The sequence below is a fragment of the Aspergillus multicolor genome, assembly GCF_047715735.1.
Source record: "Aspergillus multicolor strain CBS 133.54 unplaced genomic scaffold BDW74scaffold_36, whole genome shotgun sequence".
NCBI lineage: Eukaryota > Fungi > Ascomycota > Eurotiomycetes > Eurotiales > Aspergillaceae > Aspergillus > Aspergillus multicolor.
The window spans coordinates 24,170-51,159 of record NW_027395987.1 but is presented as its reverse complement, the minus strand read 5'-3'; the positions used below and the strand labels follow the sequence as shown (position 1 = coordinate 51,159).

The 26,990-nt window shown below is 53.4% G+C and overlaps 10 protein-coding genes across 10 annotated transcripts; 7 read left to right on the top strand and 3 right to left on the bottom strand.

The window, feature by feature from the left end:
* Window positions 1-3,832: 3,832 nt before the first annotated feature.
* BDW74DRAFT_182485 (uncharacterized protein) lies at window positions 3,833-4,689 on the top strand (the record flags this gene model as incomplete). Its single annotated transcript, XM_073730275.1, has 3 exons — window positions 3,833-3,901; window positions 3,981-4,451; window positions 4,540-4,689. The coding sequence occupies 3 exons, from the start codon at window positions 3,833-3,835 to the stop codon at window positions 4,687-4,689; spliced, it is 690 nt and encodes a 229-aa protein (XP_073579376.1).
* A 2,003-nt stretch (window positions 4,690-6,692) lies between these two features.
* BDW74DRAFT_182483 (uncharacterized protein) lies at window positions 6,693-7,918 on the top strand (the record flags this gene model as incomplete). The annotated part of the gene is made up of 2 exons (XM_073730274.1): window positions 6,693-7,171; window positions 7,240-7,918. The coding sequence occupies 2 exons, from the start codon at window positions 6,693-6,695 to the stop codon at window positions 7,916-7,918; spliced, it is 1,158 nt and encodes a 385-aa protein (XP_073579375.1).
* Window positions 7,919-8,465: 547 nt separating this feature from the next.
* Window positions 8,466-9,383, top strand: BDW74DRAFT_182482 (uncharacterized protein; the record flags this gene model as incomplete). Its single annotated transcript, XM_073730273.1, has 2 exons — window positions 8,466-8,866; window positions 8,963-9,383. The coding sequence occupies 2 exons, from the start codon at window positions 8,466-8,468 to the stop codon at window positions 9,381-9,383; spliced, it is 822 nt and encodes a 273-aa protein (XP_073579374.1).
* A 995-nt stretch (window positions 9,384-10,378) lies between these two features.
* On the top strand, window positions 10,379-12,729 carry BDW74DRAFT_182481 (uncharacterized protein; the record flags this gene model as incomplete). The annotated part of the gene is made up of 3 exons (XM_073730272.1): window positions 10,379-10,817; window positions 10,880-11,556; window positions 11,620-12,729. 3 exons carry the CDS (start codon window positions 10,379-10,381, stop codon window positions 12,727-12,729), a joined length of 2,226 nt encoding a protein of 741 aa, XP_073579373.1.
* Window positions 12,730-12,860: 131 nt separating this feature from the next.
* On the bottom strand, window positions 12,861-14,031 carry BDW74DRAFT_188086 (uncharacterized protein; the record flags this gene model as incomplete). The annotated part of the gene is made up of 1 exon (XM_073731642.1): window positions 12,861-14,031. One exon carries the CDS (start codon window positions 14,029-14,031, stop codon window positions 12,862-12,864), a length of 1,170 nt encoding a protein of 389 aa, XP_073579372.1.
* A 732-nt stretch (window positions 14,032-14,763) lies between these two features.
* BDW74DRAFT_182479 (uncharacterized protein) lies at window positions 14,764-15,441 on the top strand (the record flags this gene model as incomplete). The annotated part of the gene is made up of 1 exon (XM_073730271.1): window positions 14,764-15,441. The coding sequence occupies one exon, from the start codon at window positions 14,764-14,766 to the stop codon at window positions 15,439-15,441; it is 678 nt and encodes a 225-aa protein (XP_073579371.1).
* Window positions 15,442-15,719: 278 nt separating this feature from the next.
* BDW74DRAFT_170632 (AATF family protein) lies at window positions 15,720-17,522 on the bottom strand (the record flags this gene model as incomplete). Its single annotated transcript, XM_073727194.1, has 3 exons — window positions 15,720-17,244; window positions 17,302-17,401; window positions 17,465-17,522. 3 exons carry the CDS (start codon window positions 17,520-17,522, stop codon window positions 15,720-15,722), a joined length of 1,683 nt encoding a protein of 560 aa, XP_073579370.1.
* Window positions 17,523-17,730: 208 nt separating this feature from the next.
* On the top strand, window positions 17,731-19,026 carry BDW74DRAFT_161267 (Mrp/NBP35 family ATP-binding protein). Its single transcript, XM_073725760.1, has 4 exons — window positions 17,731-17,807; window positions 17,857-17,992; window positions 18,064-18,183; window positions 18,277-19,026. Exons 1-4 carry the CDS (start codon window positions 17,748-17,750, stop codon window positions 18,951-18,953), a joined length of 993 nt encoding a protein of 330 aa, XP_073579369.1. The 5' UTR covers window positions 17,731-17,747; the 3' UTR covers window positions 18,954-19,026.
* Window positions 19,027-19,257: 231 nt separating this feature from the next.
* BDW74DRAFT_188083 (lipase/esterase family protein) lies at window positions 19,258-22,380 on the bottom strand (the record flags this gene model as incomplete). Its single annotated transcript, XM_073731641.1, has 3 exons — window positions 22,020-22,380; window positions 21,470-21,966; window positions 19,258-21,178 (listed from the first exon to the last, which is right to left on the bottom strand). The coding sequence occupies exons 1-3, from the start codon at window positions 22,086-22,088 to the stop codon at window positions 19,258-19,260; spliced, it is 2,487 nt and encodes an 828-aa protein (XP_073579368.1). The 5' UTR covers window positions 22,089-22,380.
* Window positions 22,381-24,191: 1,811 nt separating this feature from the next.
* Window positions 24,192-26,250, top strand: BDW74DRAFT_188081 (sugar porter family MFS transporter; the record flags this gene model as incomplete). The annotated part of the gene is made up of 7 exons (XM_073731640.1): window positions 24,192-24,252; window positions 24,300-24,375; window positions 24,426-24,471; window positions 24,529-25,039; window positions 25,095-25,759; window positions 25,810-25,879; window positions 25,937-26,250. The coding sequence occupies 7 exons, from the start codon at window positions 24,192-24,194 to the stop codon at window positions 26,152-26,154; spliced, it is 1,647 nt and encodes a 548-aa protein (XP_073579367.1). The 3' UTR covers window positions 26,155-26,250.
* Window positions 26,251-26,990: the final 740 nt, after the last annotated feature.

Genomic DNA, 26,990 nt, shown 5'->3' with positions numbered 1-26,990 from the left:
ACATCCAGAAGAGACATCCAGAAGAGACATCCAGAAGAGACATCCAGAAGAGACATCCAGAAGAGACATCCAGAAGAGACATCCAGAAGATGTCTACGCAAGGCCAAGTCCGCTAATCGCACCGAGCTGACCCACGAGGACGACTTTGAGCGCCTGGAGTACACATGAGACTTCATATACCAGACGCTTCGCCTCTTGCTCGACGTCATCCTCATTACCAAAGTGGCTACCAAGCCGCAGTAGGTCACCACCGACAGCGCAATTCCCCCTAGGAGCGATGGTCTCCAGCGCGTCTACTTCAGCACACCGGCCATTCCCTACCTTCCGAAACTCTGGCTAGACGAGTTGTATCTCGCGCGGCTGAAGCAGTGCTCTCCCACCAGTACCCGTTTGCCCTTCCTGCATATGCACCCTAATCCGACAGAACACGTGTATCCAAGGCAATTTGGAATGATCCACGACCATATGCGACCGGCTCAGCGCCTGTCCTACCTATGACAGCTCATGCGCGCACCGTTGCAATGCATTCGTGCATGGATCATAACCAATCAGCGCACTTTGTACCACATAGCAGTACGAGGGAGGTGCGGAGAATGAGGCTCAACAGCTAGTGTTTCTGTTTGCTATGACCTCGAGAAGGGATTAGAGGTACGTGTGCCAGGAATTGAAATAATGGACAAGGCAGCTTGTTACACTAAAGTGGAGATTTAGAGTGTTAGGATGATTGCAATGTCTGCAAGCGGAAGGCCTGTTCTCCTGTCTGTGAATTTGTAGGCGCGGTACTAACATCTTGTGTGTCTGGTTCTGTTGTACTTGGTGGGTATGGTAAGGAAGGTAGCTCCTGCTGTAATTCATGTCAAGAGCTTGCATGGTTACTCGATTTATTTCCCTAAAACCTCTAAGCGCATCTGGTGATGACTCTTCGCATAATAGCCAGAGAGATTACCATTCTTCTATAAGCTAAGGGGGCTGGCTGTGTGCCTGTGATATTGTATGTGCGTACCCATTTGGTTTCTTGATTTGTCATGAGGATTACTGTAACTATATATATCTTTGTGCCGTGGTACATTAGCTGGCTACGAGCCAATCAAGTTACTTGAGCATGTACAACGCGGTTAACCAACGACAGGCGATCCAGATTCAACCTGAAAAATGCAGGAACCACCTTGGGAATCACCTGGGCGAATATTCATACCTACCGGGCGACGGACATATCCTATGATGGGATGCATGTTAGACTCAACCCTTGACTTTCCAGCCGTAAGTAATCTTATATCCTCTATTCGCCGAAGTATGTGTAGCCCATCACTATGTATCGGCGGCTCTAGAATCGATGGTTCTAGTGGTACAGCTTTGACTTGATTGCACCGTCAGCGTTCTCGCTCCATTGGTCGGGGATTCTATGGTGGAGATATGGTACGACCTCACCAACAGCGCGGCCCACCGTCCTGATCCCGACGTTGCTCCTTTACGGTAAGAGGGTGAGCATTGATCGGGTGAGGTCAGATGAGCAGTCTCCGCTTACCCTTCGACACCTATACTTAGCCTGTATTCAAATTGTGTCCTCTTCGTATTGCCATTCGCTCTTCAAGTTCTCCAGCAAGATAATCACGATGCTGTGTTAGATTCATTCATTTTCAAGTATTTCTCGTTGATCTATAGAGCCTCAAAGTGTCGACCAATAATCGCCTGTTTTTAGGGAGGCACTGCGGGATGGATGCCAGACCTGCCGTTGGAGCTGGAGAGGTTCGTGGCCCGCCCAGTCGACCCCAGATGTGCATTGGTCTCAGGGCTAGGTGCCCGGTGAGATAGGAGAACTCTAAACTTAGAATTGTGCTGGATTCTAGCGCTCGAACGAGCAAAGGATTTGGAAAGACTGTCTAGTCCGGAGCTGTATTAGCTAGTCGGAATACAGGTAGGTAAAGCCTTACACAGACTACTTTGTGTGACGGCACCCATGTGGCTGACTAGATCACTTTCTATTATAGGATTACCTACCATACCTAGTACCACGGCAATAACCTCATCATGCACAGTTCTTTACGTGAGAACTCGCCCCCCTTACGCTTATCCTTTGAGAAGACCACTAGCAAATTCGATACTTGACTACGTTTACTGCAGGATGGCCTATTGAAGAGAGTCAATGCCGCACAGGCCATCTGATAACTTTGCAGAGCCTGACTAGGATGAGGCCGATACAGGGGTCTGGGACTCTGGGACTCTGGCCCCAACATCTAACCAAAATCCAATCTGACTGCATTGACAAAGCCTCGTGAGAGATTAGGAGCGACGGCAACATGTAGGTGCATACCTTATCGACGTCTTGGCATGCATGGTTGCTTTAGGACTGGGTCATTCGCATTTCCTATATGGGAGTCGCTATTGCCTTTGGGGGCGTGGGTATTTTGCTTTTAGCCACGACTAGCCTGACCTGTTGAGGTTACGTACAAGGTGACTCACGGAAGCAGTCAGAGAGATTGGCTCGCAATTGATTCGGCAAGTTACTTCGGAAATTTAAGGGTCGACGCTGAAAATGGTATCAGTATATCATCATCTCCCGTTTGCACATTGGTCCTGTATCATGGAGTAGGTACATGATTGACATCCTGGGCATGATTGTCTAGCAGATACAAGCACCCCATTATGGCTCATAGTTGAGGATATATAAGATGCCCGGTCAGCCAGCAACAACGCAGGTTAATCTATATCATAATGTTTCCGGCTGTTGACACACTGGCCCTCCTACCCGTAGTACAAGCCTGTCTTAGGCGGACTTCCAGACTTATACAAGGGCCATGTTTCTTGAGATGCTTGTTCAGCCTTGCTGGTGGTGCTATCGACGCTTTTGAAGGTTACTCCCTGGAAGCCTCCACGTCCCACACCAGAAAGGATTTGGCGAGATCATTGCCATCGTATGTGATATAATGTAAAAGGATATGATAGCAGGGATTGGGATCGAGGGGCCGGCGACAGGTAGCACTTACCCCCTGTCCCCAACCTCTGGAGAAGCCCCCACGAGCTGGCTGACGGCTTGCAAATGTCACCTCGCGCGGTGACAAATCGGCCTTTGTGGACGGTCGTAGGGGGCGGCGCCGCATGACATATGTAGGGGAACGCCCCTGGATTCAATACGGCCGTGCCTTGTGGATAACGACCCTTTGTAGTAGGTAACCGATGGCTATTGCAGCACTGAAGCCAGAGGCGGACTGGCGCGGGTCTCTATACTCTTTGAAATGTCTCGGAGTATGAACTCTCCAACATCATGGGTATGACGTTTTAGGATGTGCTCTTTGTTATGGGATGAAGGTGGTTGTCCCAACGATCTGATACAGGTGGTCAGTGAAGGGTACCATAGATATCCAGTACGCAGCTGAATAGGAAGCAGACTTGGATTTCTGTGTTGCTTCCCTGGTCTAAAGCCAGCTGAATTTAAGGAGAGCGAATGAAGGGTTAGTGCAACAAGTGGATGTACCACTTATAGTTGCTATAAAGTGAAACAGTATTCATTGTCCGAGATGAAGGTCGGAGATATTTGCACCCTTGAAGATAGTTCCACGCATGACTCCAGGCGCATCCATGGCACAGCGAATTTGAACCCCGAGAGCGAGAGCGATGAGACCCAACTCCTATGCTACAATGTTACATCCTGACGGCAAGAGCAGATACGACATCCTTAATTAGGTAATGGCCCTCCGAGCACGCCAGGAACATTTCTTTAAAAGGGCCTTGCTTTCTCACCTCGACTCACTCTCTCAACCAAGACACAGCCAACTACCAAGTTTAAGCTCATCAGAGTCATTTAACAAAGACCAGAATCAACAAGATCACCATCATGAACAAGAACGTGATGTACACTACCCTCAAGATGGCCCTCTTCGTGGCTTCCTTGCCTTTGCAGTTAGTACCGTATATCCTTTGCCAGATACATCGCCAATGGCAAATTGCATCGCATTGAATGCTAATCACTCCGCCAATCCTAGCCCACCGCAGCAGCCTCCAACTTGGACACCACCACTCAAATCCCAGGCTACGCCATGGCCGAAGTCGCCTGGGACGTCGCGATCTCCCCCGACGGTCCGCACGTCACGCTAAACGGCACGATCCAGGAAGTGTACAGGCAGCTCGTCGAAATAAACCCCGAGTACAGCATGACCCTAGGCCTGGAGACCGAGGCCGAGGACGAGAATGACGACGACGACGAGCCTGAGGATGTCGATCCCGATGCCGACGCAACCACCCCGGCCCCCACCCCATCTGCAACCCTCACCAAACGCCAAACCATCAAAGAATACTTCTGCTTTGGCAGGTGGGAGGGCTGTAGCAGGAAGCGCATCCGGAAGAGTATCAACAAGTTGCGCGGTGTTCAGGGAACGCCCTCGCTGCCCGCCGGACCGGCGGTTTGCGGCCGGGTCAGCTGCTCGAAGAAAGCTGCTATCTTTCTTTGCAATGATGTGAGTTGTAAATCTAAGGTTCTCGTTGCACAATGCCGTTGGAATGAAACCATGGGAATGCGTGCTGATACGAGAGTGATCTCTTTAGAATCGTGGCACCCATAACCTTGCCAGCTGGAATATCGTGGCTGATGCCGCGTCCTATATTGAAAGTCGTTGCGTCAAGGGGGGAAATACTGCTGGCCAGGTGTTCTATCGTAGTAATTGGAATGTTGTCGTCCGTAAGGACAAATGTTAAGGGGGCGGCATGGGATGGGGACGGTATGTGATAGGAACGGCATGGGATGTGACAATATAGGAAGAGGACGGCACAGGATGGGGACGGCACGGGACAGGCAAGATATTGGATAGGGACGACATGGGATAAATTGTGGAAGAAAACAGGTGTACCTATGTTTTATGTTAGCTTTTAGAGCCCCGGGATATCTGCGACAGTCACGGCCCCTCGGGCAATATATCATCACTGGTACACTGATTGTGGTGATATAACAACCATACTGCGTACTGGAAACTTTAGCAAGCTACCTAGCCAACATACATGATTCCAAAGTGCTTAAGACCGTGCAAAATGGGAAATATCCACTGACAGAAACCGACCTCAGTCGAAGGCCAGACTGACAGACTGACTGCCACTCACTGGCCTTACATTAGCGAAGTCCATGCCCACGACTCCCATCAATTTCTCCCAACACACCCTGCAGCTCCTGATCAATCTCATATGCCGCACGCACAAGACGGCCATTCGAAACCTCGAGCTTCGACCCGCGCGCGTCGGCAAATTGGCTGGCGCTCGTGCTCGCTAACCGATTCAATAGCGCGCGAATCATATGGAACTGCTCTTCGCTCGAGTACATGGTCCTGATATCCGAGCCCGATGCGAATAGATCCGGGTTGCAGTTGGCCCGCGCGGCGGGGCGACGCGAGGTCGCGCAGAAGAGCTGTTCGCGGGAATCGGAGCCTGGGGTCTTCGGTGAGAGTAGCTGGCGAGCGGGGTCATACTTCTGGTTCGCATCGCGGGCGGTGGTGTTCATGTCCGTGTCGACGTCAGGGGTGTCCGAGATTCCGCCTGCCAGTTCATTATCTGGGTCTGTTATGCCCGTACCCACGCCCATCAGGCTATTGGCCTTCCGGATACGCTTGTGGATGCACTCGAACGTTTTGGCAAGGCGGTCGCAGATGATCATGAGAACTGTATGCACGGTTGGAATGGTTTAACACGTCTCACAAGCGAGCAGGGGCTTGTAGCACTGCGTCAAAATCCACTTTTGCAGCTGGCAGACCTGGGCCAGATTCATGGTTGTGTTACGGAAGTCGTTGTCGTCAAGTTGCTGGACGACACGCACTGTGTTGTAGAGGCAGTTAATATTGCAACTGGAGCCGGGGCTGGGGCTGAAAGTGGCGGGAGCGATACCCTTACCCTTGGAGGCCGACAACGAACCTAGGCCGGAGGCAGAGGTCGGGGATGGTTGCGAACCACCCCTTCTCGCGGTACCGGAAGCGAATGTAGGAGCATTCACGTTTTCGAGTTGTAGGGCGATGATGCTGCCAGTCAAACCTGAATGGGTGTCTGTCCACGATCCTTGGGCAGTGGGTGATGCGGCCAAACTATGAGTCTGGTTTTGGTTTTGAGCAGCAGGCTGTTGCAGCCCATTGAAGAAATCCGACAGCGGATACGCATCGCTCGCCATGATCCCGGGGTCAATAGAGGGGTGTGCACGGGCGAATTCTTCGATTCCGAGCAGGACGGTCGAGATATCGGGGTCAAAGGCCCCGGGGTCCGCCTCGTCCATAACCCAGGCATTCTCGTCGGCATCAACGTCAGCCTGCGTGTGGTGCTCTGGTGGTGCAACGGACTGCTGGGATTGTGACTGTGGCCGCGGTTGTGCTGATGAAAGCAAACGGCTTTTGGGCCGAGCGTGTTTATTGCGAGAATCGGGGCTAGAGGGGACTCGCGTGGTGCTGGCGCTGGCGGAGAACAGACAGGCGATTGAGCGAGCACGGCACCCATCGCAGTCATCATTGCGGCCAGTGCATCGGAGCTATTTGGGTGATATGATTAGTCCACTAGGATCCACCTGATCGAGAAATATTCAAATTCCCGTACCTTTTTTGTTTGACATGAGACAGGCGGGGCGGCGGCCACGGCGCACACGGGCTTGGTCATCGCTGGGGATGGCATCGCGAGAGGCGACCTGCTCAGGCTCGGTACTGCCGTTTCCACTCCCACGAAGAGTAATAAACATGATGATAGCTTGGTGGGCTATCAGGAGGATTAGGTACGGTAAGAAAGTCTACCCCAGTCCACAAGACCTGGCATATGTGATCTATACCAGTGGCTCAATTGGTCTTCCCAAGGGCGTGCAAGTCTCGCACGCCTCCAGCGCAGCAGCAACAGAGGGGATGATTGAAGCATGCAACTTCGATTCGGAGTGGAGGATGCTCCGGTTCCTGAACTATGCTTTTGACGCATCTTACTTTGATGTCTTTACGGTGATTGGTGGTGATGGGCCGATTTGCATAGCAGATCAGCATTCAATGATGAATGACCTCGCCGGATGCGTCAACCACTTTGGTATCACGCAGTTGGTGATCACGCCGACGATCGCCAAGTTGCTCGCCCCGGATGATGTTCCCAGTCTGCAAGCATTGGTGGTCTGTGGAAAGCCGATCACCCCTGAGCTGGCGTCCACTTGGGCTCCACGAATGGATATCTTCAATGGGTACGGTGGGCTTTCCATGCTTTGTTCTGTTTTAGCTATCAATTATCCAAACTGACAGGATACAACAGGGCCGACCGAGGCAACGGTACTTGCCACTGTATCAAAGGTCACACCTGGTGGGAGCCTCAAGAGCATAGGCACCCCCCTGAAAGCTGTCCGAGCTCATATTCTGCATCCTACCCGGTTGGAGCCTGTGCTTGGGGGACAGTGGGAGAGCTCTGTCTGAGCGGCGCCCAAGTTGCGCTAGGCTACCTCAACCATCCCGAGGCAACATCGGCCGTCTTTCTCAAAATGGACGACGGGCGTGTGATCTACCGCACATGGGACTACGCCCGGTGGAGCGCCAATGGCGAGATCGAGTGCCTCGGAAGGAAGGACAGCCAGATCAAGCTGAATGGCTTCCGAATCGAGCTGGGGGAGGTCGAGAATGTGATTCTCCGGAATGCGGCTGACTTGCTTTCACACTGCATTGCTGGCCTGGCGAAGATTCATCGCAAGAAGCAACTCGTGGCTTTCTATGTGCCGCTTGAACGTGCAGATTTGGAGGCTGACAAGGGCACATTCCTATACCCGAGGGCAATTCTTGAACCGGAGACCTTGCTGTCGCGATTGAATTCGTTGGCACATTATATGATCCCAAAGCTCTTTCTACCCCTGCGAGAATTCTCTCTTCTTCCTTCGGGAAAGATCAATCGGAACACGTTGGCGAATCTTGGAGAGAGTATAGGCCCGAATGAAGTAGCATAATACAGTTCTGCACCCACTGGGGATGTGGAACTCGCCGTTGGCTCAGGGACCGTGACGCTGTCACCCACAGCGAAGATTGTCGAAGATGCTTGAGCGGAATTGTTTGGCGTCTCTGCAGACAGTCTGCGTCTTTCAGACTCGTTTTATCATTACGCTGGCGACTCCATCGCAGCCATCAACCTGGTCAGCATTCTTTCGTCAATACAAGTACGCCATTTCGGTGGACGAAATCCTCAGTTTCCCACTCCTCAAGGACCAGAGTGAGCGGATCGTACCCGTGGAGCAGAATGCGTCTATCTTAAAACCCGTGGAGTTAACCATTTCCAACTTTGTTCACGATGCCCTCCGTCCCGTCGGACTGAGGCCTGAAGAAATAGAAGATATATATCCTTGTGGTCCCGGTCAAAAGGAGTTCCTAACCCAGAGCCACAGCATGGACCAATTCTGACAGCTGATGATAGTAAGGAATCTCCCTCGAGGGTTTGACCTGGCCCGCTGGACTGAGCTGACCAGGAGATTGACCGCGGAGAACCAAATCTTGCGAGCAATGTACCTGCGTCAGGAGGAGAAAGACCCGGACAGCTGGGTGCAGGTGGTCTTGAAGAGACCTACACTTGATCTGGCAGTTACATCATGCTCCAATCCCATCGAAAAGGACACCCTCATCCGATCTCACTGGGACTCGAGGCTCTCCTTGGGCAGGCCATTCGTACAATACCTCATTCTCCAATACCCGGACGGTGCCATGGACCTGTGCATCAAGCTCGATCATGCCTCATACGACGGAACACTCTTGCGCATTTTCGATGAGCAGTTTGCCGCCTTGCGAGAGAATCGGCCGCTGCCACAAGTCACTCCATTCCGCGCCTTCATCGAGCATATCCACCAAGCTGACACAACAGAGATGCTGTCATTCTGGAAGGCCCAGCTGGCCGGAACGAGCTTCACGTACCCGTTCAATATATCCGACGCTTGAGTCCGCGACACCATTGTCGCAACCTTCCCAGACTCCCTTGACGGCTTCTCTAAATCGGCCACGGCGAGCGCGAGGGTCACCCCATCCACCATCTTCCAAACAGCCTACAGCATCCTCCTCATCCATCTCAGCGAATCAACAAATGTCCTATACGACTACCTCCACACGGGCCGCAACGTCGGCGGCATCGCCAACCCGCAAATGATCAACGGCGCCTGCGCTAACTTTCTCCCCATCCGCTCCGACCTCTCCAATCCATCAATGCCACTGATCACGCTCCTACGCTCAACTCAGTCTGCATTCTGGCGCATCACGGAAAACGGCCTCGTCGCCCTGGCTGATGTCTACGGTGCCCTTGGCGTCGATAGGAAAACACACGGTGCTAAGACGCTCCTCCTTTTTCAACCCTTTGAGCCTGTCCCTGCTTCCGCTTCTTCCCCGAAATCTGCGCAAAAGGATAATGATTCCCGATCACAATCCGGACCATGAGAAACACATGCGCAGGGTCGTCATGGCCATGAGCCAGGTCACTATGCCTGTGAATGACGCGATCATGTTTGAAGTGTTTAAGGATGTGCGAAGGCACCGGTTTAAGATGTAGTATGACGAGCGGCTGTTTACGCGGGAGGGCGTGGAGAGAGCGATGGCGCTGTACGTGGCTATTGTGAGGGGGATTTTGGAAAGTGCCCGTGTGCCGGTGGGAGGGGAGGGTACTTTGCTTGGCGATTTGGATGCTTTGTCGTGTAGGTAGCATTGCCTTGTCCGAGGACAAGAGTGAGATTGTGATGAAGGCATAATATCATATGCAGGTGGTGGCAGGGTTATACCCAGGTACAGCGATGGTAGGTGAGGCATGGTCGGGGCTGTCGCATGAGCTCTCGGTTACAATCTTGGTGATATTATACTTCTGGTACGGCGTAATTGAGAATTTACTTACTTGATAGCGCATGTGAGTAAGCCTTCACCAGTGACGGTGTCTCATCGAGTGATACGAGAATCTGTCCTCGCAGTCTCGCTTCCATTTAGCTTAGGTACACATGCTGGAGTCTGACAAACAGTTGTCATTGGAAACATGTCAGGTATCTATTGACGGTAATCTCATTGTAAGACTGTGCGATATGGATCGTGCAATTATATTCAAGCAAGAGGCGACCCGTGGTCTTGAGCGACCTATCAACCAGGGCGCTTGCGAGCTGGACCGATGTAGTCTGTCACATCGAACCAGGTGTTATCTGCACGACTGGCCATAGACAGCCGTGTTTCGTCTCGAGGCAGGGATCTGGCCTCCTGCATGACGGACAATTGTAACCAGTCCGCGGCGGCTGAAGACATTGTGTCACCCCAGCTTTCAGGTCGATGTCGCTGGCCGTCTGAGGTGGAATGAGGCTCGTTGCCCATCTCAAGCTATTTCTCAGACCCCCTTCCGCTTTCTCTGCATACCAGATGCAATAGATGATTCTGTTCAGCCTTCGCAAGTGGTAGACATGGCCGAACCCAGGAACGACAGCGCGGTGCAGCTTCCCGGAACTGGAACTGGAACTGGAAGCCCGGAGAATACGCCTGCAGAGCACGCGGCGGACGACAATGAGACCGTTGCTGTCATGGAGGTCAGCCCGCTGCAAAGCGAGCTGGAGCTCGCGCTCGCGCCGTCATATCTGGGCTCGCTTGAGAGGAGCATGGCGGAGATAAGCACGCATGACCTCGAGCTAGAGCTGTTACCATCCGGCTCTAATTCCAATTCCAATGAGAACGAGAACGAAGCCTCTCACCTGCAGGAACAAACTACTGGTATTCCTGTACCGGACAAGGGTCTCGAAAGGTACCATTGGCCGCAGCCGCAAGGGCTCCAGCGCAATTTGAAATCCGAGGCTTTTTCAACCGGGCTTGAAGTTTTCCTGGCTTGTTGCACCCTCTCCTTCTTAGGTATGATATCTACTGTTGTTGTCCGTCGGTCTTCCTGTACAAAACAGCTGACGATCCCCTAGTATTAGCGGGTTTCGTTATACACCTCGACGGCAAAGAGGTCTCCGATTACGGCGGCAGGATCGTTGAAGCCACGAAAGTCAGTCCGACGGTGTTCCCTATTGTCTTTGCAGCGATTGCCGGGAGCATGATGCGGAGCTGGGCTCTATGGCGAGCAGAGAATAGCGCCTCTCTAGGGGTGAATATACCTGCCCTCCCCAATTTCCTGATTGTGGGACCTGGACTGACATTTGCTTATTACCAGCTCCTCGAGCAACTGAATGGCAGCACCAGTTTCGCAGGAACCCTCGCCTCCATCCTCGCGTTACGGCGCCCGGGGCTCGTCACAATCCCCATCGTCTTCCTGTGGGCCATGTCGCCCCTCGGTGGCCAGAGTGGACTGCGAATGGTTTCAGAGACAACAACGGCGGTGGCGGGCAATCTCACCGTCGGGTACATGGACATGAACATCAGCTCCAACTTTGCCGGCAGCTCTAGCACACAGGATACCGTGGCCGCCGTCAACTCGATCTACACTGCCTCATTGCTTTCTTCAGACGAGGTAAAAAGCTCGCCGCGTGATGTATGGGGCTGGCCCAAGATGCCGCTGATGCGAGCTCTACCGGCGGATCTCTCCACGAATGGCACGAATCCCTGGAGAGCAACTCATCAAGACGACAACCTGACGTACTCGTCGCTGGTCGGGTTGGTCCTACGGGGAATCCCGCCGACTCTGCTCGCTTAATTCTCGGTCGAATCACAGTATCTAGACTTCGACTGCCATACCCTCGTGCTCAACGTCGACGACAGCGACGCCTACCAGACGATGGCCGGGGACGGCAAACTGCTCAACCACAACGCCTCAAACCTCTACAACAACACCCAGTACCTGCGCAGTCCGCTAGAGCAACCACACTCCAGCTTCTTCATGGACACAAACTTCAACTTCACCGCCCCATCCCGCAACACCTCCGCCATGACCCTCTTCTACGGCTCGCGGGATAAAACCAACGGGGAATCCTTCAACGCCACAGCCCTCTACACCTGCACCGTCTCCACCATCTTCATCGAGTCCACGATATCCTGTCCCAACGCCGTCTGCGCCGTCACACGCATGCGCCGTTCAGAGAAGGACAAGCGACCCAGCAGACTAACACCGTGGACCGACTTCTGGCAGCTCAACGACTACGACTGGGTCTCGCTGTTCTTCCTCCTTAGCCAGTTCCCCTACGCCGCCGGCGCGCTCGACCGCTTTCAGGCCTCGCCTACCGATAGCTACATCTACAATGCCTCGGTGCTGTACGATCTGTACTACACGCGCGACTGGAGTACTGTGCCCGAGCAGCTCGTCTCGGACCGCCTCACCACCCTCTTCAATACATACTACCAAGCAACGCTTGCCCCCTTCACCATCAGCCGCGCATCCATCGCTGACTCGGTCAACGACTCCACCGAGAGCGACTACCGCGTTCCCCCGTTCAACACGACGACCGCAAGCACATCCCGCATGATAACAATCTACAAGATTGACCCGATGTGGCTCTCGTTCTTTATTCTCACGACGGCCGTCCTCTTCCTGTGCGCTGTTACGGGGCTGTATATCAAGGGCAAGACTCTTGCCCCGGATATCCTCGGCCATGTGTCGTCGCTGACGAGGGATAACCCGTATATCCCGCTCCCGCGGGGTGGGAGTAGCTTGTCGGGACTGGATCGCGCGCGGCTGCTGCATGATTTGCCTGTTCGGCTTGTTGGGGTTGGTGGGGATGGGACTGGGACTGGTGCAGGTAGGGGAAATGCTGGTGGTGGTAGTAGGGAGTATATTGCCTTTGTTAGTGGCGGGGCTGGGGTGTTTTGGCGGGAGGGGATCGGCTGAAGCGAGGGCGGGTGTATGCGTAGGTCAGGGATTTGGGGGGGCTTGGATTTGGGGGGCTGGTCTATTAGAATGGACATATAGGAGAGAAAATAAGGGTCATCTTGAATATAGCTGCATGTCCATAAGGCGTTCTCAGCACCAAGCATACTTCTCATTTAGCAGCCACTCGACTTGGCGGGTCGTGCCTTCTCCGAACCAGTTTAGACAAGGTATGCTGTCTTTCTCCCTGGTTACCTTTTCGAACTTCACACCCGCTGCCTCAATTGTCTCTTCTAACTCTCTCGTCGGGCTCCATAGCTTGACCTTTCCTAGCCCCCACTGCAAAGCTTCGGACTGAGCGGCGTGAAGCACAGCTTTGACGTCCCTGGCGTCAGGAGCTGAGGACTCCACGACGAGACGAAGGATGTAGAGCGTATTCGCAGATGACTCGCTGCTGCCCGGATGCCGGTAGAAGCGGTGTGCCCAGATCACCCAGACTCTGTTTTCTTCAGACCCAGCAATCGCCCCTTTGACGTCCGGCTTCCTGCTCCCGGCGAAAAGCGAATTGGCCCCAAACTCCTCCTTGCTATGGTGCCATCGGATATGCGCATGGTCCGGTATAATGGCGAATTTCACCTTAGTTCCATTGACCGTCGACGACGGACCCCTCAGCGACGCCCGGAGAATGTCCTCATCTCTCCGACAGAGCGCCTCCAGATCCTCAGCATAAAGCGGCCTCGCCTCGCAAATGACGTCTTGCGGCTGAAATTCCAGCTGAAGGCTCGGGGAGGGGACCCAGCCTAGCCGCTCGTAGAACTCGGGATTGATGTCGGAATAGAGCACGCTGCCAGCGCATCTTGATTTTGGGGATGTTTGCCAGCTTGGCAGGATGCGACCTAGTTCCTTCAATAGTCGCGATGCATACCCTTGGCGTCGAAGCTCAGGGGCGCAGAAGACGCTTGCGATGCCGTGGACGATGCATTCTTCAACGGAGTCGTTGACTGTGTTGCTGACCAGAGCGCGCTTGCGAAAAGTCTCGCATGATGCAAGCACCGTTCTCCTTCTCCCTTGGCCTCCCGCGCTTTCATTTGGATCGTCAGCAGCCTCGCTATCCACCAGGATCCACTGTGTAATTCCGCCCTCCCGGGCGAGTGGGACTGTCAGCATGTACGCGTACTCTTCCATATATTGTGGGACTGTGAGGGCGTCTGTCCATATTGTTGAGGTTTGGCCCCAAATTTGCTGGGATTCGGCGGGCGATGGGTGGCCTAGGACCAGAGCTGGCGAGGTGGAAGCGGGAAGTTGTGTAGTGTGCTTGGCCATGGTAATCGTGATCGCAGGGGGCTAGAGCCAGAAATAGAGAGTTTGGAGGCGGAGGCTATTTCGATCTATTTGGATCAGCTGATGATGTGCGGCGTTGCTAGAAGGAAAGACACAGGCACGAGGCCCGGGGTGCAAAAAGCGGGGTTGGATGGGGCCTCAGCTCCCGTTGGGGGCCACCGCAGGGGTCAGGGGCAGGGACCCAGTGCCCGTCATTTCCTGGGGTACTTAACCTTCTCTTGAGCTACCCGATCACGACATCATCTCATACCACTACTACTTCGTACTGTTCCAGGGTAAACGGTACGATCCTTCTCAGATCTCGCTGAAATCCTCGCCAGCTAATAAATCCACTCAGCCTATCACATTCCCTCTGCCAACTTTTACCCCCCACTAGTCCAACCCCGGATTCTAGACGCTGATTGACTCGGCAACACATTCCTGGGCTTCGGTGCACGACTCATGTCACACAACACAGTGCTTTGATCCATTTCTCAGTTTGAATCGAAAGCTGCGTGGCGGACTATCTACTACGCTGGAGGAAAAAAGAAAAGAGAACGCCGTGTCGCACACCGGCAACTCCGTGTCCACGTCAGCGCCGATTCGCCGAATGCGTCTCCCCTCGAGAACCGGTCTGGAAGCAACATAAACACAAACATACCTGGGCTCTGGGCACGTCGCTGAGGACATACCCTACTCTCATCTCATTCCTCGTCATTCCTCATCCCCGTCAACATGCTGTTCCTTCATAACAAGACCTCGTCCTCGGTGAGCTCGACTTCTGCACATACTTCTGCTTCTGCGCCTACGACTACTTCAACGCAAGAGTCCAGGCTCTCTCTTCGAACACTATTTACTCGCAAGATGCGCACTCCTGCTGGAACCCCGACGCACCCTCGGCCTGCATCAAAGACCCATCAGGCAGCGGCAGTGGCAGCTGCTCGGGAGCCCAACTCACACCCGTCATCTCATCGATCATCGTCAACATCAGCATCATCCTACCAACCAGTCCCGCAAACGGACAGTACCTGGGAAGACGTCGACCCCCCAGCGTTCTCACCAAGTCACCCCAGAACACCAACGTCACCAACTTTCTCCCTCTACTCCTACCAAAACACACAAAACACACCAAGCACAATCATGGACGCGCAAAGTACATCGCCTCCACCATCTACAACCTCAGAATCCATCCTCCCAAGTTATAACGATGTCAGCGGTGCCGTCGTTGTTGATGCCCACGGGTATCCGCGCTTCCTGACGCCTCGCGAAGAGCAAGAGCGCAAGGCGGCGTTGCAGCAGGCGGTTCGTGAGCGCATGATGGGGTTACCGAGACGGACGGATTTCAGCTGGGAGGCGTCAGCGAGGCCGATTTTGCCGCGGTATGAGCCTCCCGCTGTGGTTTCGAAGGATTAGAGTGCGGGATTGGGATAGGTGTTGGTTAACGCTTCGACGGAGGGGAGCAAGGGGTGGTGGTTCGCTTAGCAGCGGTTATGAGACATGATTAACGACGTTACGAGGCGTTAGGGTACGGATGAGATAGGGAAACGAGATAGTAATGCACAAATTGCGCTGATAACGCTCTTCTTCTATACAAGTCAACCGCATGCATAGATGTATATGTACAGCTCTCAAGATTTTTAAACCCTTCCAAACTCCATCACAATCCAAACCCTTTCCTGCTTTCAAGATACTCAGCTCCTAAAAAGCCTAAGTCCCCCCTCCTCAGCATCCTCCTCACTCTCCTCCCCACCCCGCATACTCTCATCCTCCTCCTCATCCCCACTCTCCTCCCTCAACAACCCACTCGCACTCCTTCCCAGCAGCGACGCAAAGAACTCGTCTCTCGCGCGACGCGTCCACGTGCCCCGCTCCTCAGGCGCCATAAAGTTCTGCAGCTTCTCATGCACATCGAAGCGCATCTTGCGGCCCTTCGACGCCCGCGTGTCGATCTCGCGCTTGACCTTGTCCTTGCGCATGCCGGTTACGGGATGAATCGCGCCGCCGTTGCGCGAGGGGAGGAGGTGCAACGTGTCGAGGCCGTTGGTTATTGCGTCACTTGACGACATGCGCTGGCTTACCAGGTCGCGCAGGAGGGATTGGTAGAAGATTGTGTCGTCGTAGACGGGCTGTTCTTCAGTGTCGGTGGTGGAGGGTTTCGAGCGCTTGCCCCCGCGGATATCGCCTGTTTCGCTCGCGACGTGCGCGTCGAGCACGGCGGTGATGGTTTGCTGGGCTCCCGAAGACCCGATGAGTTTCGTCTTGGAATTTGCGAGCGTTGTGGCGCTGCTCGAGCCGCGAACTTTGTTGGACCATTTGTCGAGGATTGCGCGGCGGTGCGCGAGACTGTCGGATTCGAGTTCGGTCATGCGTTTCCACAACGACGAGGTTGATGTGCTCGGTGTTGCGGGGGCCGGGCGCTTGCGCTTCTTGGACTCGTCCTGTGTCTGGGCGTCGACGAGCGTGAGGCGGAGGTCTTCGAGGGTTGACCAGAGGGTTAGCGCGGCGGTCTCGGCGGATTTGAAGGCTTCGGCGTCGGTGTCATCGAAGGTTTGGCTTTGCGTCGCGAGCTGATTCGCTGCTGTTAGACCCTTTTGCAGCTTGATGCGGGCGTTGAGGAGAGCGTCAAATGTGGCGCGTTGTTGCTTGACGGCGCGGCCTTTCACTGCGTCGGCCTTGGCGGCTTGAGAGATTGTCGCGGCGATGGTTTTCTGGTCTGTTGCCATGAGTTGCCGGAGTTGGGCGCGGTCGTCGGAGGCGTCGGCGTCGGAGCCCGCGAACTTGACGCGGCGTTTGGGTTTTGCGGTCTCTTTGTCGGATTCGTCATCGTCCTCGTCGTCGTCGAATCCTTCCTCGTCGTCTTCGTCATCCTCATCGGAGAATCCGTCCTGGTCGAAGCCATCCTCATCCTCATCTTCGCTGTCTTCGTCCGAGTCCTCCATGTCAACATCAATATCTTTCCGACCCTTTGCACTGGGGGCTTTGGATTTCCGGGGCCTCTCGTCTTGGCTTTCGCCGGAGATATCCTCGTCTTCGTCTTCATCTTCATCTTCGTCACCATCTCCGAGATCGTCGCTCTCATCGTCGCTTCCCTCATCGCTAGATCGCGCCGCGAATGGGTCTTCGTCGCTCTCGGCGTCAAGCGCATCTCTGCTAACCCGCGAACCGGCATACTGCTTGCCCAACGACACTGGGTCCTCGTTGCGGAGTTTCGCTTTGCTAGTCTGATTAGCACATATACCACAAGGCATGGCATTGGGAAAGGAGCGAGCTAACCCTACAACCTGGTAATGCTCCCGGCCAGCATCGGCATCCTTCACCTCGACATCTTCATCGCTGGAGTTTCCACCGCGCTCAATGTCCTCGGGATCGTAGTCTGCTCAAAAAACAACATTAACGGGGGAATACAATCTGTGGTTCTGGAAAGTAAAATGCATACCCCTCGGTGTAAGATCCTCCAGATCAGCAATCTGCTCCGCTAACGATTTCGGCGCCATTTTGTGCTTGAGATTAGACAAGTTCGATCAGCAGAAATTATTTTTCTGCCGCGATAATATTTTCGATGATGCGGGAGGCGGTCTGTCTAGCATTGACCCACTCTGTCTTTTACGGCTTCTGGTTGGATCTGTCGCCGAAGCGGTGAGAGCTATCGCCGGCAATATCGCATTCTCCGGCCTCAGGCTCCATGACTTTCTACTCCGACGACATCAACTCAGCACAAGATGGCGACGTCAAGGAGATTGTTCTCGACCTTTCGATGTCTTCAGCATGAGAATCCGCTGGTACACCTCCAAAGTCATTATTGCCCGAGCGAATCTGACAAGCTTGCAGGGCCTCCCGCGCTCCGGCACCCCACCCTCATTTCCCCGTCGCCGCGGCCTCCCCGAGAAGCGCAAGATTCGCGATGTGAAGAAGGTCATTGCCGTGTCGTCTGCGAAGGGTGGAGTTGGGAAATCTACAATCGCTGGTACATCTCGCACCACCATCCCGGTCTATCCTGCAAATAATCGAGAGCATTGTCTAATCACGGATGCGCAGTCAACCTTGCCCTCGCATTTGCGCGCCGCGGCATCCGCACCGGAATCCTCGACACAGATATTTTCGGTCCATCTATACCAACACTGCTAAATCTTTCCGGAGAGCCGAGACTAGACGAACGTATGTTATACTGCGAAGAAACCATATCCCTAGCCCTAGTCTATCCTGTCCTTCTCCCAAGCTACCAAGTGCTAATCCTACGCTACTATTTAGATGACCGCCTCCTCCCCCTAACGAACTACGGCCTAAAGTCCATGTCAATGGGCTACCTCCTCCCACCTCCTCCCGAACCCACATCCCCAACACCAGACATCAACCGCCAACCAATGGATACAACACCCATCTCCTGGCGCGGCCTCATGGTCACAAAAGCGATGCAGCAACTTCTCCACTCCGTCTCCTGGGGCCCGCTCGACGTACTCTTCCTCGACCTCCCACCAGGAACAGGCGACGTCCAACTCACAATCGGGCAAGAAATCATCCTCGACGGCGCGGTGATCGTCACGACGCCGCAGGACATTGCGCTCCGCGATGCAGTCCGGGGCTTCGGGATGTTCCAGCGCATGGAGGTCCCGGTGCTCGGAATGGTGCGAAACATGGCGTTCTTCGCGTGTCCGGAGTGTGGGACGAAAACGAAGATCTTTTCGGCGGGGTTGCATCATCATGGCCATGGCCATGAACACGGCGACGCGGATTGGGGTGTTGTTGCTGAGTGTAAGAGGCTCGGTGTTGAGTTCCTAGGTGATATCCCGCTTGATGCGAGGGTTTGCGAGGATGCGGATCGGGGGATGCCGACTGTTGTTTCGGAGGAGGGGGATCGGAGTGCCCGGCGCGAGGCGTTTATGGGTGTTGCTGAGAAGGTTGCTAAGAGGGCTGGGGTGGAGTGGTAGGCGGTATTTACTAGGTATTGAGTGTACTATATTCTATGGCATTGTAAAATTAGTGCATATACCCGTTTCAAAACGGTACCTAGGGGTATCAGCAAGTAGTGGATGTAAACATATATATTTATACACGTAACAGTGACAAGAAATATAACGCATGGGTATATAAACACGGGGTATAAATTTCAATATATGTCAAGCATCGGCCAAAGTCCAAAGAGATAGCACAACAAGATAGGTATCACGTAGATCCAGATCCAAATCAAACATATAGTACAACAAAGCCCAAGCAACAATAATGGTGTATCGTCTACATCTCGTTCTCCCTCTCTGGGGCCACTCCATTCGTCAACGGCAGACTGTCCACCGAGACATAAACCGAATTACTATCCGTCGACGGCCTCAGAATTCCATCCGCATTAAGCACAGCACGCGTACTCGCCGCATCAACACGCCCGGTGTTCGTCGTGACGGCGAGACTCCGCTCGTCGCCGCCAACGGTACTCGCCGTGTCATCAGTTACGGGATCAGACTGGACCGTGAATCCGCTGCGAATGGTCGCCGACCCGCCCTGTGACGACGCGCGGTGGTGCAGGTCCTGCGTGCTTTTGGTGCCTCCTGTGGTTGCGGAGATGGTTCCAGGGACGTGGAAGAGAGCGCGTGTGCTCGCGTTCTCGGACTTGTCAGGGCCATCGTAGTTCGGGAGCACGATCAGCGGGGCGAAGGGTTTATCTTGTGGGATGGGGGCTAGTTCTGGGGCGGAGTCATTGTTGGAGGGGTTCGTGGTGCCGTTGGGTGTAACGGCCGCCTTGATGGTAGGAACCGCTCTGTGTGCGTTTTTCTCTGCCTCCGGCGGGTCAACCGGGAAGGATGTGACTTTGTCGTTCTCATTCGCTATAGAAGCCCCTGCGCGTCCTGCGTCCACGCTCGCGCGGTTCGACCGCTGGGACCGGCTATCCATATCCTTCTCGCGCTTGATCGTCCGCTTATCGTGCTTGGTCGCGAATCTCGCCCACATGGTCATGGGGTAGGATGTCCGCAGCCCCTTTGGCGGGAGCGCACCAGGCGAGAATCGTCTTGCGGCCAAAGCACTAGGCGGCGGGGTGTCGCCGTCGAAGTTCTGGAATCCAGACGCGAGACCAGCGAGGCGCAGCCGGTGAATGCGAGCCTTCTCCTTTGCAAACCTCGTGTCCCATTCTTCTTTCACTAGCATCCACTTCATCAGGAGGCCTGGGTTGATCGTGCCGACGGATGTGGGCGGCAAGTTAAGAACAGCGCAGTCGCGCGGAGGGGGAAGAGGGTAGATGTGCCCTCGCTTGTTGACTCGCTGGCGGATCATCCGGTCTTTGAATGCTGGTAGAGGATCGCCGGCTTTGCCTACAGCGTTGCCTGGTCGATCGCGCGGTGTCTTGTCCCTTCCCTCGTTGTCGGATGTTTCAGGGCTCTCGGACTCGCTTGAGGAGATTGGGGAGACTTCATCGTCGTTGACAATTTCAACTGTCGTGTCTTGGGCGCGCGCTAAGGCCCATGCTCCGAATTGGGCGATTGCTCGGAACATGTACTTCGCTGGGCGGGTGAAGCTGAGGATCGGGGCTACGTGGCATAGATCATCCCAGACTTGCAACTGGACGTAGGTTCCGGGATATTTATCGACTATTTCGCGCTTTGGGTCGAGGTCGGCCATGAAGTCGTCGTTAGGTGGGTAAGCTGTCGGATTGGCGGCTTTGTGGGCGACGTAGAACTGCTCATCTCGTAGCATTTCACCGCCGCCACTGATGATTTGGAGAGGGGGCAGCCCTCCGAGAGAAGGCTGGAAGATGGGTGACACGAGGGGATGGAAAAGAAGCTCGTTTGTGGTGTACATATGGATTTGGTCCTTGACCTCGATAGTCTTGCCGTTCATGACAAACGATGGAGGCCGTCGTCCATGACCCATTGTCGCCTTGGACGAGTTGACGTTAAATGTATTCTCCTCTCCCATGCTGGGTTCATCTTTTTCGCCCGTTGCCGCTGGGTTCTGTTTGAGTGCTTCGTGGATCTCCCGAATCTCGTCTTCATTGGGAGGAGGCCATGCTATGGATGGCTTGTGCAAGAAGCCATGACCAGGAATATAATCACCGGGGTTTTCTGTTACTATACTAGGGAACGAATGTGTGAGGTCCACCCAGGGGGAGATCAGGATTGCGCCAGCCGGCAATGGAATTCCTTGATCTCGGCAGATGACGAGCATTCTGTCACATGTCAGTCGAGTCTTTCCGTCAAGCGGATCAGTAAAACTCACGAGAGAATCATTCCTCCGCCAGCAGAGTCTCCCGCGAAAATAATATCCTCGGGAGCATGGTCTTGAAGAAGATAAAGATACGACGCCAGCGAGTCCTGCAGCGGGCAGGGGAACGGAAACTGCGGCGACAAGCGATAGTCGGCTTCATGTTGTTAGCTAGGACTAGAGATCCAACCCGTATAGAGTTACTCACTGCGGCTGTTAGCGAAACATTAACATCCACCATGAGGAAAGTGCATACCGTGCAAAGACCCTCCCTTTTAGCTTCCGGGCATGGCGCTGCAGCTGATACCGATGCGTCTGCACGCTCCCAAAGTAGTACGCGCCGCCGTGGATGTACAGCATGATCCGTCTGTTGTTGGCATCCTTTTTTCCCGCGCGTTTACGCTCATTGTAGTCGCTGTGCATCTCGATCCATTCGCCTCTCAACTCTCCATTATTCTTGTCCCCCGACGGGCCGCGCCACTGCCACCACTTCTCGCCTCCAACCTGCGCGACGCCATCAGGGCCAAGTTGCTTGATTAACAATGCTGCCGATTCCGACAAGAATTCTTCCGCGACAGTTACCCGCTCGATCCTCACCCAGTGCGGCGCCGGAACTCGCTGGCCGGTGAATTCCTGGATATACTCGATCGGACGCTTGGAACTGAAGTTTATAAACTCGCGAATCACTGAAATTCCTTCATCGTATGACAGGTGGACGTTCGGCTTGTTGTGGAGGGTTTTGCGGTTCACGTACTGCTTTGTCAGTACCTCTGCGGGGACCGGGGAAGCGCGGAATAGCAACGTACGTGGGAAAAGAGGGTTGAAAAAACTGTTGGAGTGAGGGCGACTCCGATTGAAAGACTGCTCAAGGCCATAATGGTTCAATTGTACTCATTGCTAGGCAGTAGGATGGGAGGGAGGCGCGATTGTTCTGAGCGAAAGTCGTCAGGGGAATATGACACAGGCGATCATGGGCAAAGGCTGGAACGGTGGGGATAGCCGGTAGCCAAGTCGTTCGTCATCGAGAGGAACGATCGATTAGCGAGAATGACCTCGTCATTTTCTGAAGCCGCGAACGGAGAGAAAGAAAAGCGATTGGGGATAAGCCAAGGGGGGGCAGCATGTGATGTCATCTTGCTCAGCCCCTGGATCCACCGTCCATAGCCGAGGATACGAGATACTCTTCATGGTTGAGAGTTCTATCAATTACGACGGATAAAATACGTAGATAGCGGTCTGCGAAGATCAATTCAGCCATGTGTTGCTCAGTGTAGTCTTCGAGATGGCTGTTGTGACCAAAAGTGTCACCTCGTATTTGTCAGATGGCAATACGAGGTTTTCAAGACCCTGAATTGCCAAGCCCCACAGGTGAACAAGCATCAGGAGCACTGACTCTCCATCCACTGTCATCAACTCATCATTATTCCCGGAGCAACGGTCAACGGCCCGATGAACGGCTACACAGCATAGCCGAGGTCTCCCATCATGCGTTTCTCGCAGCCAAGTCCGCCGGTATCGATCAGTGGTTCTTGGTGTGATGGCGTTTGTGGCCGTCGACGTTACTCCATGGCCTATCTACCCGAGGCATCGTGCTGCATGCTTAAAATTTCGCATATGGAAATATAGAGATGAGGCAGGGGTGCTAGTGAAATGGATCGCCATATGCATTACCTACTCCGCTAACCGGCTGTGTTGCGTAGCTCCCCGGCAGTTATATATATTTGTCCGATGAGTTCGAATCCAAGCGAAGGCGTGAAAGGTTCTGGAGCCGGGCAGCATAAGGTGACAAGCTCGAGAGTCTTGCACTGCATCATCAGCTGGAAAAAGAAACTACGAGAGTCAGTTATGCTTATACCTCTGCGGGATCGTACATACCTCGCAGTCACGGTTCGTCGACGCTCCGTACTATCACAGCTGGTGGTATCAGGTTCCTTTGGATCTCGATGCCATTGGGAATATCGTTACTTTCAGCTCTTCGAATAGCATCAGCCCAGTTTCTCTCGATCCCGCTTCGCAGATATCTCTTCGCGATACGCTGCCTCATAGCTTCAAGATCAACCTCCCTCCACAAACCACGTATCATCCACAAAATTCACGATCCCAGACCATGGCGCGACGTTATATGACAAGTAGTTTCCTTCCAAAATTACGAGAGATACCTCGGGGGAAACAACAATAGCCCCTTCCACAGGTCTCCGACAGCATGGTCGAAGTGCGGCGCTTTAATCACCTCCTGCACGTTCGTCTTGCTAAGGTGAAGTGCTTTGACCAGGTGCAGTACGCCCGTCGCATCGAAAGTCCAATGGGCACCGCGGCGCGCATATGCTTCTTCATGATTAGGCAGGCTATCCAAGTACTTCTTTGATAATGAAAGCCATCCATAGGAAGAGCAATGGCAAACGGTTGAGTGGGCTAACGTGTTGAGCCTTGCAACAACTTCCGCCGCGATGGTCGACTTACCTGACCCTGGAGGACCGCAAAGGGCAATAATCACACGGTTTGAGGGTGACGTTACGCGCTGGTGCTGGCAGACATGCAAGGCCCGAGCGACGAGGGTCTGGTAAACCTGGTTCATATTGCCTGGTCCTGCCTTGGAGAACGAAGCTGAGCAAACTTAAAAAAAGTCTCAATAATAAGGATATGCGGCCATCGGCCGACTGTCGACCGAACATCACGCACCATCTGTATACCGGGCTACCGCCGACCGACATCGCCGCAGCGGTTGGAGTACTATTCCTATTGCCTTTCAAGTTTTGCCGTCGGGTGGATTTGTTCGGGGCACTGAGTACCGACAGATGTCATACGTTAGACCTATTGGAATGGACCCCAGACAACCCCAGACCCCGGCTGTCGGCTGACCCGGTAATGTATACTCCCGCTTTCTGGAGTATAACTACGAGCGAGTGCCATGGTGGGTTATGCTTTGTACTATGTAGTACCCCGTTTGTACTGCTTTGAGTCATTGAATCTACTAAAATATGGGCGCAGTTGGGAATCTTGCTCCTGCTGGGGATACTGACATCTCCTATGGAGAATCTGGTAGAACGATGGCCCCGTTAAGTCCAGCTTGTGCTGATTGATTGCAGGAATCAAGGGACTTGTCAAAGAGCCTTACTTGTTCTTCTTGTCATGCTTTGCCAGTCTCGGTGGCGTATTGTTCGGGTTAGTTGCCTGAACTATTGACATGACAGAAAGGCTGAATTTGTGTCTAGCTACGATCAGGGTGTCATCAGTGGTGTCTTGGTGATGAACAACTTCGTAAGACCACTTCTCACCTTTTGTCTAGCTAAGCATGCTGACTAGCACCGTGTCTAGACAAAACAGTTCCCCGTTCTCGCCGACGATGCAACGCTACAAGGATGGATGGTATCCGTTCTTACTCTTGGAGCCATGTTTGGAGCGTTAGCCAATGGACCCATCGCCGATGCCCTCTCCAGACGCTGGTCAATCCTGCTCGCAAACATCGTATTCCTGGTCGGTTCCATTCTTCAAGCGGCTTCGGTCAACATCCCAATGATATTCATCGCACGTTTTATCGCGGGTCTTTCAATTGGCCAGTTATCGATGGTGGTTCCGTTATATATTAGTGAGCTAGCACCGCCAAACCTGCGTGGTGGGCTTACTGCTTTGCAGCAGGGTGGGATTACGGCGGGTATCATGGTCTCGTTCTGGCTGAACTATGGCACCCAGTATATAGGAGGCACCGGCGATGGCCAGTCGTCCGCTGCATGGCGCCTGCCTCTTGCACTTCAGTGCCTATTCTCGCTGGTCCTTGCGGGTGGAACATTCTACCTCCCGTACAGTCCTCGCTGGCTGATGATGAAAGGTGACTTCAATTTTCAGACGATTTATTAGCCTAGCTAACCAAGCCATATACATAGACCGTGAAGATGAAGCATCATCAACACTGTCCCGCATCCGCCGCGTCCCTCAAACCGACTTCCGCGTCCAGAACGAAATCCTCGAAATCAAAGCCTCTGCACTATTCGACAGGGAGACAACTGCTTCTATGTATCCAGGAATTACCTCATCTGCGCGTCTGAGCCTCGAAAGATACAAGTCGCTGTTTGTCTTGCGCCATCTGAACCGCCGGATGCTGATAGCGTGCCTTCTTCAACTTATTCAGCAATTTACTGGAATCAACGCTATTATCTACTACGCACCCCAGATATTCGAGAACATAGGCTTGACTGGTAGCTCGGTAAATCTTCTTGCTACGGGCGTGGTCGGGATCATCAACTTTCTGTGCACCATACCGGCAATCCTGTTCGTTGACTACTACGGCCGCAAGACACTGCTCCTTATTGGTGCCACAGGAATGGGAGTTGCACAGCTTGTAGTGGCTACTATCTACGCGGTCTACAAAGACTCCTGGGCGTCGCATACCGATGCTGGATGGGCCGCGGCAGTTTTTCTCTGGATATACATATCGTTCTTCGCCTTCAGCATTGGCTGCATCAACTGGATCATCCCATCTGAGATTTTCCCACCCGGTGTTCGAGCTCAAGCGGTTGGTATCGCGATTGGTGTTAATTGGCTCAGCAATGTATGTTTTCATCTACACCTCTACCTATACCTATTAACTAAAACACACAGTTTATCGTTGCCCTCATCACCCCACGAATGCTTGATAACATTAAGTATGGCACATTCTATTTCTTCCTCGGTATGCACCTACCCATTCAGTCCCCCAATACAGCAGACTAACATAGTCCTCAACTAGCATTCTGCATCTTCCTTTGGATTTGGGTATTCTTCTTTCTACCCGAAACCAAGAATGTCCGTATCGAGCAAATGGACAATATCTTTGGCGGGAATCAAGGCGAGCAGGATATGGTGCGGATGGCGGCGATTCGGAACCAGCTGGGGCTTGGCGGCTCCATCGAGGATGGAGAGACTAAAGGGGATCTGGACCATGTTGAGGAGGTTGGGAAGGAGTAGTTCACTGCGCGTGGACGGCCCAGATACTATGGTAAGCTTCTACTCTTGTGACCTGCGTAAGCTTAGAGAGAGGAATCCACAGTGGCCAGAACTTGCGATACTACAATGCTAACAGCCATCGCCTTCATTAGTGCTTGCTTAAGTACGACTTATAGATTTAGGTATATGTCCACAATCATAACGTAACCAAGTAGCAAGAATACCTACTCTATCCTCTACGCCGAGCTATTCTCATCCTCGAACCAAGCTTTCAGTCATTCTGGAGCAAAAAGACCGCAGCAGTCGGTTCGCCTCCTTGGATCAATGCAAATGCGGACATGTCCCGACTCTCTTGCTGCTGCTCGTCATCGCGTGCCGGCTATGCGTTTATCCTCGGTATGACTAGGGTGATGGCGGTCCCTTTCCCCTCAAAATCCGCAATGAGGCATTAAATCCATTCTCTAATTGAAATTCCTCATATTGGTTTATACACTACCTAGGTATGCGGTGGATCACATATGCATGCAGACCATGCAGCATACCAATGGACAGTTCCGGATTAGAAGGCCTTATAGGGCATGGATATTGGCATGACTCGCTTGCGTCCATAGGATGACCTAGCCCTGGAGAATGATTCGTCGCAACTGGGACAGGAAAGACCCTGTGGGGATGTGGTTAGATGAACGTTGCAACAGTACACGAGGTCCTCGTTTGTATATGGGCTCTAGCAGGCAGTTAGCGACTACTGCCGTACCCGGGTTATTGTATAATGGAAACTCGTGAAATTTTCAGGTGCTACCGTTCTACTTATTTTTCGACTGGACAGCTGACGCAGTCTAACGGGTGTTCACTCGCAA